Below are 14,885 nucleotides of genomic sequence, written 5' to 3'. Positions count from 1 at the left end.
CGGTTCTCCACCGCCGCTTTGGTGTGGGGATGGGCTTGCCATTCTATTCACTAGATTATGACTATACACAGAGATCCCCCTACTACAGAAGGAGTAGTTTCTGTCCTGTAACTCCAGTTCTGTAGTAGGGGTATCTCTGTTATAGTCATAAGCGCCCGCCCTCCTCCCCGGTGGAGAGAGATATTCATGTAAGGAATGCTACAGGTCTGGCGTGTTACGCCTTCAAAAAGAACTGAAGGTGAAAGGGACCTGCACTGCATTCTGGGATACTGTGAGGCTTCTGGAAAGTTCTCTTAAAGGAACAGTATCCTGTTTTGAGCCACATAATGGCAGCCTATGGGGCTTGTCTGTCCACTCCTTCCTCTCTATCATTCCAGAGGGTTTTGCTGTTAAAGGCAAGGTTTTCTCTGTGGAAAACCCTGGACAGGCTGTGCTATTGTGGTTTTTGGTGGAATTTCTAGTTTAAGTATTGGACAGTGTAGCCTGTGGATATAGGCTGCATTATCTGTCTTTAAATTCTCTCAAGTGTCTATGCAGGTCTGCATGTTTTGACAGCTTAAGAGATTATTTTTGATTGCTCTGGGGTCCGCGCACATGGGCGGGACTATTCACTAGATTATGACTATAACAGAGATACCCCTACGACAGAACTGGAGTTGCAGGACAGAAACTACTCCCTCCTTTATCCGTATAAAAATCAGACCTCAGCCAACAGGTTTCGTTCCTAATGGAAATTCGTCTGGGCTTAATTATCTCACATTGGATTCGAAAAGTCACTATACGTATATCAGATCGAGCACACATGAGTCCAAGTCGAGTAATACCTTGTTTCTCCGTAATCCTAAATAGGCAAGCAAATGCAGCAATGTCCCACGTTTAAAGATTAACAAAATCCTGTTGCCAAAAAGGACGGCCCACAATCCTCCGTATAAGCCTGGAGGTTAGGTCATTAGGCAGTTTTCACCCCAAATGCAAAAATGGCATCCAACAGGCCAGTTTAGCGGCCGGCTGTCCTTGTCACTGTTAGCGTGTTCCCTCGTAATCCCGCGTCCGCATTTTGAACCGGGTAGTGTAGGTGTGGGAGTAGTGTGGGTAGTGTAGTAGTGGTTTAGGGTAGTGTAGGGGTGGGAGTAGTGTTGTATTGTAGTAGTGTTTTAGGGTAGGGTGGGAGTAGTGTAGGTAGTGTGGTAGTGTTTTAGGGTTCGTTCTTTAGTGTTAGTGTAGGGTTGGGAGTAGTGTATTTTGTACGTGTAGGGTTGTCACTTACGTTGCAAATTTTAACTACGAGTATAGCTTTAGGCATACTCGTGGTAATGGCATGTCGTAGTCATTGACATCACGTAGTAGTACCCGCGTTGTAATGGCACGCGTGGTATTAGTATGCGATGTAATGACATACATCCGTAATGGAGAGAAGTATGGTAGCAATTTTCAGTTTCATAAAAAATTTATGATTAAATCAAATGAGCCTATAAAAAAGGTGTATTGTGCAAAGACCATTCCTGCTGCTATGTATGGGGCAGGGGGTTATCGAATGGTGGCTATAGGCATAAGAAATGACCTACTTTTAACAAATAGATTTTAAACATTTGTCATCCAGCACGTCTGCAAAATCGTTTTAGCTTCTTCAGGGTTATAGGTTTAAAAACAAAACCTACAATTACAATACTAACTCTCAATTCATTGGCAAATTAGCAGAAGCATGATCCACATTCCTTTTGGTGTTTTGCAATTTCCTTTCACACATTGTCTTATGTTACTACCTAAGAATAGTAACTGTTGATATGAAAGTTTTGGTTTGTTTTATTTTACATTTATAAGCCCTTATCAAAATCTATTTTGCAAAACTTGTTATCTCTAATTTTTAGGTCTCGGCGTCAACGCGCGGAAGCGCGTCTCCGCCGAGATCTTTTGTCAGCGACTATGCTTCCCAGGAGACAGTCCCGGCCGCGCGCATTTCCTGTTGAGCCGATTGCCGCGGGCCGCGCGCTCAGCCACTGTCTCCTGAGAAGCTTCAAACACGCCTGCGCATACACGCATACACACACGCATGCCCACAGACACACACATCCCCACCAATACGGGAGCCGCCCGCCCCCCGCCCCCGCCGACAGATGCGCACCTCTTAAAAACTCTCCAGCAACGGGCCCCTTATGCCGTTGCTACTCCGGTGATCAACCATTTTCATGTCCCTTCCGCAGCAGCCCTGCTCAGCGCTCGCTATGCCACCCCACTCTTCACATCGCTGATGTTCCTCAATTGCCCACTATCCCGGCACTCTCGCCCCCCCTTCGCATGCCTCCCAGTGCCTCGTCCGTTCTCTCCTTTGCCCACGATACTGCACCCACCCCTCCCCCACCTCGCCTCACACTCTACGCCGCACCTCTTCTGACAATTCCCCCAGCGCCCACGCACGCACATACATAGACACACACCCCCGGACACACACACACACACACACACATACACGCGCGCGCACAAGCACACACACACGTGCACCAAGGCCCCCCATCGCACACATACATATACACACACAAGCGCACCCCCCCCTCTACCCCCCCTACCCCCCCTACAAGTAAGGGCACTTACCGCCACTCCGGAGATCTGCAGCCTCAACCACTGCTCCTCGGGCCAGGCACTCGTGGGTGCAGGCTTCGCGCACAAGGCGGAAGTCCCGCCCCCACCATAGCTTTCGTTTTCAGGAGTGCGCGCGCCGTAGCGAACAATGGTAAGACTTTCATTCTCAGCCAGCCCATCATAGGAGGGTCACGCAGAAGGGGGCGTGCTTTGTGCTTCCTCCACAGCCCCGCAGAGGAAATAAACACGGGGCAAAGTGGGACAGGAAGAGACAACCCTCCAGGAAGCCTCACGGGTCAAGTAGCATGTTTTCGTGCACAGCTCCCCCTCCCTGAGTAAACCTTGTTATTTTCTGCATCACATTTACAGAACACCCGTTCAAACGTATTGTATGGGGCTAGCTGCAGACTCTCACTGCGCACGTTGCCATTCTCCATTGGTGGATTTCCTACACCTGGTTTGGCAATGCCCGGTCATCACGGACTACTGGGGAGAAATATTTAACACTAGCGAGATAATAATAGACACAACACTAAACCTGTCCCGCTGCTGAGCTATGTAGCAGAAGTGGATCGTGGTGTTCGTAAACTGATCGCACTAATGCTGCTGTTCGCAAAACGCAGAGACTCAATGAATTGGGAATTCCCCCAGGCTCCACAAATCCGAGACTGGCTTAAAGACACTGCATACTGCCATTAGCAACTGACTAACATTTGGGAGCTGCTGTCACTGAGATCGTGTCCCTATGATATCTGGAAACCTTTTAACACCTATCTCCGACTATCAGAGACCCCCTCAGGGGGGCCTGACTAACAAAATGCAGGGCCCCACCCTAATAATGTGACCCGTTTACATAGCTCGCCTTGCAAATTACCCCTGACCCTTGCTGCCCCAACACCAGGCCAACAGGAAAGACACTATTTGTATATTGGATATGCACTGGGATGGAGATCGTAGGGCGCGCCAATATGGGGGGGAAATGGTGAACCTCCCTTTGTGAACCCACATTTTTTCCTTCTTCATTTACCTACCCTGTTCGAGTGTCATGGTATAAACTGTAAAATATGTATGATGTAAGTGCTTTGTCGCAGATGACACTGATCAACATATTGTTTGTAATCATTGCCAACGATTTAAATACAGGTTTTCGAAAATCATTAAAAATAATTGTCAGCCAGATTGGTGAAAGATATGGCTTTGAAGGCTGAACATAGCAGCAATATACAGGAAAGGTGGGTGTGAGATGAATCAGCTTGGTATTGTCTGATATTCTGAATCTTTTTAACCGAAGAAGAGCTTGATAACGTTGCAACGTTCTGTGGAGTGAGGAATGGGTCAGTTTAGCAGGTGGCAGATGTAGTGCTTGATTTTCTTGAACAGCTTTCTGCTTCTGTTTGTGGCTTCATTGATGGTGATGGTTAGTGCTTTCGCTGATGTGAGAAAGAGTCGGCATGTTGCACGGAGGCCCTTCAGTATCAAGAGGTCCTCGGGAGTTCAGTTTTTTTCCTGTCTGCGGTTTTATTTTTTATTGTCGGCAATGCCTTTAGAATACATCCGTGCTGAAAGCACCCTGATGGAACTTTTCTCCGATAGAAAGTCCAGGCTTAGGCAAGGGGCCATGGGTATAGGGCCCACCTTTATTGCCCAGTATGAATCTAGCAAAAGCAGTTTGGCTACACCTGCAAATACAGTGACCGGTTTGGCAAAGATTACGTTGGGCGTTGTTACTCTCAGAACAGTGGTTTTGGACTCTAACCAAAATAAGCAGCGCGCGCCACCTTCCCCTTCTTCTAGACGCCCTTCGTTAGAGAGCGCTGGCTATCAAACTGCCATGGAGTAAATTCCAGTTGATTCCACAGGCAGCTTGTAGTTCGTATTTTTAGTTAATGGCGTCTGTTGGACTTCTCAGCAGGAGCTTCGGGCACCGGCACTCTTTCATTTACAAATTAAGCACTGCCGGTTGTACTACTGTGCCTCTCCTGTTGCACAGTGCACACGTGCTGCTGGTGCCCAGCCCAGGTCAGACCAGAGTCCACGGGACCAAGCGCCCCCTTGAACCCCGACTTTCTCTCTCTCTCTCAAGTCGAGACATCTGTGTTTTGATGGCTTGCTCCGGCTGAGGGGATGCGTTCGCCAGCTGTGCGCTGCTCGTTTCCTCTTCGAATAACTGTGCTATGATGTCAGTCTGTAAAATACAATTCCAGAGATATCCAATGTTGCTGTGATGGCCCGCCTGGGCTTTGTGAATAATAACTGCATCAGCCCTGTGGTGAGGTGCATCATTAGAGCTGTGTGAATAATAACAGCTGTGAGCAACAGCATACTCTTGCACACACTCAAACTGCTCACCAATTCAAAGTTTACTAAAAAAAATTATGCAACGCATTGTCATACACAATGCCAATAACTCAAACTTTAATGCTGCGAGACCTATTGAATGCAGAGTAGTGAGTGCTGAGTGCAGAGTAGTGAGTGCAGAGTAGTGAGTGCAGAGTAGTGAGTGCAGAGTAGTGAGTGCAGAGTAGTGAGTGCAGAGTAGTGAGTGCAGAGTAGTGAGTGCAGAGTAGTGAGTGCAGAGTAGTGAGTGCAGAGGAGTGAGTGCAGAGGAGTGAGTGCAGAGGAGTGAGTGCAGAGGAGTGAGTGCAGAGGAGTGAGTGCAGAGGAGTGAGTGCACAGAGGAGTGAGTGCGCAGAGGAGTGAGTGCGCAGAGGAGTGAGTGCGCAGAGGAGTGAGTGCGCAGAGGAGTGAGTGCGCAGAGGAGTGAGTGCGCAGAGGAGTGAGTGCGCAGAGGAGTGAGTGCGCAGAGGAGTGAGTGCGCAGAGGAGTGAGTGCGCAGAGGAGTGAGTGCGCAGAGGAGTGAGTGCGCAGAGGAGTGAGTGCGCAGAGGAGTGAGTGCGCAGAGGAGTGAGTGCGCAGAGGAGTGAGTGCGCAGAGGAGTGAGTGCGCAGAGGAGTGAGTGCGCAGAGCATTGGCAATGTTAATGACAATGCCATTTATTTGTGATTTAAAGAAAAAAAAATGTCATGAGCAATGCCAATAGCTCTACCATTAATGATGCCGAGACCATTGCATTGCAAATGCTTGTTTATATTTGTTGAAGGATGTTATGAAATAAATTTGATATAAACGACTAAGCCCAATCAATCTATTCATGTTAAAAGTAGGATTCTTTTCATTTTGTCAACTATTTGAACATCTGTCACCAAAATCTTGTGATTTCCAAAAAAGGTTAATGTTTACAAATACAATGATAAATCAATATCATTATTCCATGAAGGGCCTGTTTTATATAGTGCCATAAAAATCCTTATTGTTCTTGATTAAATTGAGATTGTATTATTATTAATAGCAACCAAAGGTATCTAGTGTCTCAAAATGCTTGTGGTTACCTTATGTCAATTGATTGCATTCAAATGCATTAATTATCATGAGTATTTGCAGGCATTGATCAAGCTTACCTACTTGTCATGAATACATCGGTTCCAACTTCCTTACATCAAATAATATGGGAGACGGTCTGCACATGGCATTACGTTGAGATTTGTTTTTTTTTAACCTACTTAGGTGCCATAATGATGATAGGCCCATTAGATTTTTATTTTGTCTCCCTTTCCTATGATTGCAACGTTTCATATAAATTGGTGAAAATTTGCAAGGGTTTAAACCAACGCCAAATTGTACTTCAATGTACTATGTTATATTGTTCTGATGTCACGGTTTGCTTTTTCTCTGCTGTTAGGTCCCTTCCCTATAACTGGAAAATTATTTAAAATGGTGTAAGCAGATAATTTGACACTGATATATGATTAATCTGTTTTATGGAGACTTCCATAGAGCATTATATTCCTTTAATGAATGGTGTCCTTAAATACAGTAGCTATGTTTGTACGCTATTAAAGAACTTTGCTTATGAAAATAATGTTGCTTTTTGTTGCTTTCATATGTAGCATGTGCGATGAGTGAAATCAGCTCCTTGCACGAGGAAGATCAAAGGAATATTTTAAGAAATGGTCTGGGGCGCCTGCGCGATCAGGCTATGACACCGATTAGAGACATAGAGGAAGAAAGCCTTTTAAGCAGTGACACCCGTCGTGCACCGCCCTTCAGACAAGATCGTTATGAGGAAGATCGCTACCGTGGACCAGGGAATCATGAAAGGCGTCTGCGTTCTCACTCAATGGATAATCTTGATAATCTGGACAGGCGACAGTACAATAATCCCCGAGATCAGCAGTTGAGTCCGCATCAAAGAGGGAGAATAAATTCTGATGAGGAGCATAATTATGATAACAATCGGAGACATAGAGACTATTCTCCTGATTCTCGCAATGATTATTATGGAGGAAGAAGAAGTAGGAGTAGGGATGACTTGAGAGATTTGGATCGTTCCCGTAACAATCCAGATTATGACGATCGCTTTCTTGAAGATGTCTTGCGTAGAAAACAGCAAAAGGCAGGAATCCGGGACAGTGCTGAAACAGCTAGCAACTCAACGGGACGTTCTGGCATGAGGAGAAATGATGACGATGACTTTCCACCACCTCCCCCTCCCTATACCGAAACTGAATCACTCTCGTCCAGAGGAAAACAGGACAAAAAATTAAAAAAGGTACGTTTACTAATCAGATATGCATTTGAGACTTTAAAGTTGTTTTGGTTTCAATTCAGTCACTTTAAACACCAATGGAAATTTTTACTCCGTTCAATTGTAAATTCATGAGTAAAGCTACACGTTCATTTCATTTTTGAAATCCATGATTATGAACCAGAATGAATAAGTTCATGTTAATAGAGTGTGTTCAGTTCTATTGCATCATATAGATGCATGGATATTTGTGGAGATGTTTTTAAATTGGTTAGTGATTTGATTTGACTGCCTACTTTTTACTTTGACATTTCCCTATCATATTGGCACCTGTAGAGTATTTATGCTCAATTAATGTTTATAGAGTTGGTTCTCTGTCAGGATTGCCAACAAAATTGAGGTCCTATCTCAAGGAAAGGTAAATGAGGTGTTTGGAGAGCAGTATTGATACTGGCATAACGCCAACATAGACAAGTTTTCTGAACATGTGCATATAAGGATGTTAGGAAGAGACTTCTAGGAGACCTTTGTAGGCGAGTAGCTTGTAGGTGAGTAGCAGTAAAATAAATGAATGGATCCAAAGTGCACTTACGTTTGTTGTGGTTTCACTACCAGACCATTTGTCCTCATACAGACAGCTGTTTTGTAAGTTCCTCTGGAGGCCCTCACTTAGTCTCTACTATTGCTGATCCATAAGAAAAGTAGCACTTTCAGAGGTCTAGTTTTCTCACGCCTAAACATTTTAAGGAAATATGTTATAATGATGGATATGTTTGGTTCTCTGAATAGTATGGAAGATGTGAGCTGTGTTCCATTACCTTGTGTTAGTCAGTCAGTCAAAACACTTTTATTCGATAAATAAATATCATAAAAAGACACAGGTACAAATATATTCATGTAAAGTAAACAACAATTTTACATTTAAAGATTTAAAAAAAAATGTAATTTCATCAAGATGTGGGAAAACAAGATAAGTGTCAATTTGGCAATACATTAATACCATAAATCTAAAATGGACATCTAATTCAGTCAAAGTCACACTGAGTTAATTGGGGCGTATATCCTCTTATTCTTAATCCGCACACCAGCTACTAAGAAACTAGCGACATAAAATATAATGCGGGGGCTACTTAACAATTGTAAATACAGGAGGGCTGGCCTGACCTGTAAAAACCCCGCCTCCCTCAGGATAGGCGTTGAGTTTCAAAAGGGTTTACCCTAAAAATTACCTGACCTGGGTCAAAGAGTAAGTTTGTTGAATGTGGGTCCGTGTTTAAACATCATCATAAATGTATACTGAATCTAAAAGAGCAAAAGTTCACCACAATGATATATCACATTTCATTTTTAATGAACAATTCTAGAAAAACAATCACAAAATGTTTCAGCTTCAAAAAGAGTGAATAAATCAAAACAGTTTTGAATAGATAAATGCCAAAATTTATCGGTAACTTATATGTCAAAGTTATCTATCTCATAATCAAATTTGAAAGTGCTCACAGTGAAAAAGGAGAAAAAAGTGTTTTGGGGTAGAGTGGGAGTGATAATATATTGTGGGGGGTGGGTAAAGGTGATGTGGCAGTAACACAATCACAAACTAATTTGACAGAAGACCTTTACAGTCTAATACGATCCATAGTTCCCTATGTCCCTTCACATATAGGTTGGATTTCTCAATGTGTCTGGATCCTATACTGTGAGGTAATGATGTGGTTGGTCTACGTTTCGACTCCGCTGGGTAAAAAGGGCTATTTTAGCCTCATTCTGGAGTCTTCATCAGGACAAAATGACATAGGAGCACTTCATGAGCGGCCACTCCATGACCGTCTGGGTTGGACTCCATTACTTGATAAATTGAAGTTTGGTCTTCAAGCGGTGACGATGGCGGCGCGCAGACCCACCATCAGGGCCTGATTAACACAGCAACCCGGACAGGCGAATTAATAAAGTCTACCACTTAATTTGATACCTTGAATGATATATGGAAAAACCAGAGGGTTGACACCCAGGTGCTTCCAAGACCAAACTTCAATTTATCAAGTAATGGAGGAACTTTACTAAGTCCTACCCAGACGGTCATGGAGTGGCAGCTCATGAAGTGCTCCTATGTCATTTTGTCCTGATGAAGACTCCAGAATGAGGCGAAAATAGCCCTTTTTACCTAGTGGAGTCGAAACGTTGACCATCCACATCATTACCTCACAGTATAGGATCCAGACAACCTATATGTAAAGGGACATAGGAAACTAAGTATCGTATTAGACTGTAAAGGTCTCCTGTCAAATTAGTTTGTGATTGCGTTACTGTCACATCACCTTTACCCAGTACCCACACTTACCTTATCACTCCCACCCTACCCCAAAACACTTTTTCACCTTTTTCACTGTGAGCACTTTAAAATTTGATTATGAGATAGATAACTTTGACATATAAAATTTACCGGTGAACTTTGGCATTTATCTATTCGAAACTGTTTTGATTTATTTATTCACTCTTTTTGAAGCTGAAAAATTTTGTGATTGTTTTTCTAGAATTGTTCATTAGAAATGAAATGTGATATGTTATTGTGGTGAACTTTTGCTCTATTAAATTCAGTATACATTTATGATGATGGTTAAACACTGACCCACATTCAACGTACCTATTCCCTCAGGATAGGCAACAAGAACTTCTTCCTGATGTCTGAGTAGTACTCGCAGAACATAGTAAAATGTAAAGTGTCTTGTGCAGAAATGTTGTCACATTTACATGGGTTAGAATTTTCTGGAGTGCCCCAGGTAGGAAAACTGCCCAATATCAAATGAATTAAATTAAAACGGAATCTGGTTAGCAGGTGCCGATGAAAGGGACGGGTCACCAGGGTAACATAGGGCTAGAGTCCAGGGGAACTAACTAAAGCATAGTTCACTCTTAACAGTCGATTTCCCTTATTTCCAACTCCTCCCTCTCTAGAGACAACAGATTCAGCAATGCATTTTTTGTCTGTCTGACATCTTCTCTTGTTATACTCTCAGGGGAGGAGAAAACTCAGGTCGCCCGATTTTAGAAAATGTTGATTTAATGTACGCCAGCCATGGGATCCTGCTGGCTCTATCCAATGAAAGGCAATCTTTAAGGATCATATGGTTCAAAGAAATTTCCTGGTTAAGCCAGGTCTTCAACCAACAGGTCAAAGGGGCAATTTTTAAAACCTACCCCCGAGCGAGCTAGAAGAACGGCGTCGTCCGCGTAGAGGAGGACTGGTATAACCGTTTCTCCTATGCGCAGCACGTCCAGAAAGGCCTCTCTTAGAGCTGGCTCTATGGCATTAATATATAACGTGAAGAGAAGAGGGGCCAGAATGCACCCCTGCCTGACCCCCTTCTCTGACCTAAAGTGATTAGTGCAACGCCCTTTTTGGGTTACCCTAACCAAAGCTAAAAGACCACAATGAAGGTCAGCTAAAAAAATTGACCAGGAAAGGGTCAATGCCCATGTTCAATCAAATTTGCTACAGCTTTGACCTGTTCACCTGTTTTATTTGTTGTTTCCTTACTTGGATGGCCTGTTTGTATAATTTTCTTAAACTTGATATCTTCTCTCTGTCTCTTGGACATAATTTCAGGGCTTTAAGTAGAGCAGAATGTGCCATAGAGCAGCTACAGTCTTTTAACTTAGTGCCTATCCTGTTTATTTCTTAACATCAGGCTGTTAATTATTTGTGTGCAGATGGTATAAAAAGCATCAACTATCTCTGATCTCAATGCCATGTTGTCCAAACATGTAGCTACCTCAGGTTCAACCATGGTCAAAACTTCCTTCAGGAAGGTTTCCGGTACCACTTTTGACCATTTAAGTCTTCTACCCTGATCTTTAGGTGTCGCATCACTGCCGCCCCTTTTCAGCACTTACTTAAAACCCAGAAGGTACCCTGGGACCCCCTCTATTATCACAGGATTGTGATAACTAAAAGCAGAGACCTCAACCTTATACAATAAATCCCTAGTTAAAACAAAAGGTGACAAAAAAATATAGTCTATGACTGTACCCGAGTCTTTACCTTTGAACGTGGGAGCCCTTGGACCACTGTCCTCACACCCTGATTCGTAGAGGTTTGTAGTGGCCAAAAAGTTTTCCAGTGCCTCCCCTTGCTTAGTGTGTTAAAAGTGTGTAAGCACCTAATATGGGGGTCCTTCATGTTCACCAGCGACACAGTGCTGTCTACATGGGTGAATATTAAAGTCGCCCATAAGGATGACCTCAAAAGTGCTTGATTTAGAACTGTATGCTGACAAAAAATTTATCTTAATAAAACTAAGTATTGATTTGTGTAATCACACTCACAGGAGTTATAAAAGTTAATGAATAGCAATTTAGATGTGTGTGAGGCTGTCAGCTCCACTATTAAACAGTTATGACAGCCTGATTCGAGCTGTTTAAGGATACCTTTCAACTTAAGTGTGAAAAAAATGAATAAGCCGCCCTTAGCTCTACTCATCAAGCCAGGCTTTGCAAGGATGCCGAAATGGCTATTTGCATCTAAAAGGAAACTATTTGACGTATCCCAAGTTTCTTGGAGAGCTATAATATCGTACATTTTTAAGAAACCCACCCAATTATTGTCATCCCCAATTTTTAGGTTTCGCCTATTATCATTCGCTTGCGAATGTAATAGGTGAAAATTCAAGGGCTCGATCGACTCGTCAAACCACTGCGGTTTCTTCACAGTGCATGTGAGTCACGTGACCACAAAAGCTGGTCACGTGACCACACAAGCACGCGCATCTCCCTAATCCGCCTGCCACACTTCTCTCTCCTCGCTCGCATTCCCGCCCCCCTCACCAGGCTCTCCCGCCCCATCCGGCTTCCCTCCGCGCATCTGCCTGCCACACTTCTCCCCTCGAAAAACGTTGAAATCAGCAAAATCGATATATTATCGCTTGCGTCGACCAAGCTCAGTCCATAAATATTAATGACACTCGCAGTACATTCATTAGTTTCTAAACTCAACATTGCAACTGGCATCTTTTATAAAAAGAGAAGCTCGCGAATGCTACTTTTATATAATACGTGTCCACTTAATTTTGTGTCTCAAGGTTCATTATTTGAACCTGCGTTATTAGACGCAAATTCAAAATGACCATCAAAAAGTAACTGATTTTGTTGCTAATTCCTGCAATCCTCCTCGGGTCAAAGTTGGTGCAAATTCCGGCATAAATGAATACGGAATGCGAATTTATTGGCGCTTCTCTAATTGCGCGTCACGTTGGCGGGTAACATCCGCATATATCTGCTCTCACACGGATACATATCGATGTCCGCCATGCTGTCTCTGAGATGACAAGCCAGCATATTTTGTTTTTGTCAATTAAAGAAGCTGAAAATAAGAGGAAATAAGAACCGCTCATTTTTTCACACTGTTGCAGAAAAAACCGTGTATTTGAGTTTGTTAATCAGATCTGTGCAATTGCTGAAATATAGCATACATCATGTGTACATTACTCCATTCGTTTCCATTTGATAGGCACATACAATTAAAATTAGCTGGAGATATCTGTTCTATATTAAGCCACACCTTTATGTGGAAAAGGGCGTGTTATATTGATTATTCTGTTCCGCACACCAGTAAGGGGGGGTACAAAGTTGTCTGTTTTGCAAATTATAAATGCTGATTCTTGTAAACAATGGTATAACACAGGGTTATTATTCCCGCCGTTGCAGTTTGTGTCACCACCCAAGAATACTGAAGAGCATCACATTCCCTACAAAGCGAGTTTTTCACTTTAGAGCCCACCGCCGCTTCTTGCCCTCGTGTTGGGGGTCGCAAGTAAATATACTTAAACATATAGGGAAAGAGTCAAACCTTTGGCCAGAGCGAGAGTGCGATCTTCAGCAGATAGTGAAATAGATTTTAAATATTTACATACTTGGTATTTACAGTGCTTGCTATCGCGCTACGATGATGCATCCATTACGGGGGTGGAGGGAGCTATGCTCCAAAGAATTACACTAAATACACTTAAACATTTCAGACGTTAAGTGTAAAAAGTCCTGCCACTTTTCAATTTTAATCACAGCACCATTTTTCAATCGGACTGTTTACACCGCACACAGATTTTACTTTATTCACACGGCACCTCCTCAAACTTTACGTTTCTTTCTAACGCTAGTTGCTTCTCCAGTTGGCGATTTCCAGCCCGCCCTTTCCCGGAGTGTTTGATTCGAGGTGCGCTCGGCCTGTTTGAAGATGTGCTGCATTTCAAAGGGGGGGTTTCCCTTCGAAGTGTGAGCGGTGTAAAGATCACAGTCCGGCAGGCGGATAAGCGCCATCGGCCCCCAGCTGCGGCAAAACCCCGGATTACACGATCCCAGCTCGGGCCCCCTTTGAACTGCTGCGTCAAAGCGCTAAACCCTACACGGGGGAAGAGCGTCTGGTTAATCGCGGGGTGAGGGGCGGGCCGGCAGTGCGCAGCAACTGGTACTACATGGGTGGGAGGGGGCCGTAGGACCGGATCTGCGCGTTTTACTGGCTTATTGACTTCCCACCCCCAGCTTTGGTCTAGTGCACCCTTGAAAGGGGGGGGGTATAAATAACTTTATTTACATTATTTGAGGTTTCACATTAGGCTGGTGACAACGGAGAGAAACCTAACAATATCAAAACCCTTTACAATTGGCAGAGGAAGATCAGCATTGCGAGATGCGAACCAGTATGAAAAAAGAGATATGTTGCCAATACGTTTCGCATTTGGAAAGTTGGAGCTATTGGTTTTGTAAATGACATTTTATATTTATATATCGTTATTGGCATTGCCAATAACGATATATAAATATAAAATGTCATTTACAAAACCACTGGCTCCAACTTTCCAAATGCGAAACCTATTGGCAACACCAGTGCTTGTTTACCTTATTCCGGCAGTGTTCCAACTTAGGATTCTACAGGTGGAAACTTGGGTCTGAGCTGTTTCGTCCGGCCCAGAGATGGCTCCTAGTCAATCGTTCATCTCCAGTTGGAACAAAGGAAGGAAACAATTGGTTAGGATTAAGCCAGAACCCGGGGAGCTATCAGACCTTGTCTAAGTATTCCGGATCACTGGGGAGATCTGTACTGGGTGAGTATTAGTGTGGAGAGAGACAGGGATTTTGCCTATCCGTGGGACAGAGTACCATATCTGTTTTAATGGTGGGGGGTAAATATATCCTAGGGGGAGCGGCCTAATGCCAGTGTTTGGCAGGTCGGATCCATCCCAGAATAAACTGTCGACTACATTGGATTTATTAAAATTTATAACCATGTAGTCTCCTTCCAAGCTCTTGCGGCGAGGGCCAACCCACCCCACCCTACCCTTCTTACCATGCTAATGCTTGAGGAGATATCTGTTTCACCACTAGAATACTGCCTACACCAATTCCTAGGAGCTCCTGGGTGGTTTCTCTACAGTTCAGTTCTAGCGGTGGGACCCCTGTTAGTACAGCCACCAAAGGGGCTGCTTCAGGGAGAAGATGCAGCTTGGTCTCACAGGGTGCTAAGGGATTCTTACTTGTGGTTAGGTGGCTATCTACCAGTTTTTGTCTGTCACCATTTTCTACTGCCAGTGCCTTGAGTGATGGGAGCATAGGAGTAACACTTGGAACTTTTATTAACTACAGACGGAGTTACTGTAGACTGAATATTGCTTAACCTGACATTAATAGGATAGCTCTCCTTATGCCCTATGCCAGACGTATGTGGTTTCTGGGG

At 43.7% G+C, this 14,885-nt stretch overlaps 1 protein-coding gene across 2 annotated transcripts in view; it reads left to right on the top strand.

Annotated features, from left to right (window-relative positions):
- Nucleotides 1-14,885, top strand: part of LOC147711957 (lipolysis-stimulated lipoprotein receptor-like) — a 264,280-nt gene that overhangs the window by 233,365 nt on the left and 16,030 nt on the right. For both annotated transcript variants that reach the window (XM_086922671.1, XM_086922670.1), the window contains one exon: nt 6,525-7,186. In XM_086922671.1, coding sequence (XP_086778797.1) covers nt 6,525-7,186 — 662 coding nt within the window. The remainder of the gene's footprint in view (nt 1-6,524; nt 7,187-14,885) is intronic.

This window comes from Lissotriton vulgaris, chromosome 5, assembly GCF_964263255.1.
Source record: "Lissotriton vulgaris chromosome 5, aLisVul1.2, whole genome shotgun sequence".
Taxonomy (NCBI): Eukaryota; Metazoa; Chordata; class Amphibia; order Caudata; family Salamandridae; genus Lissotriton; species Lissotriton vulgaris.
Note: the sequence above shows the minus strand (reverse complement) of the source record. Positions and strands in the feature narration are given on the sequence as shown.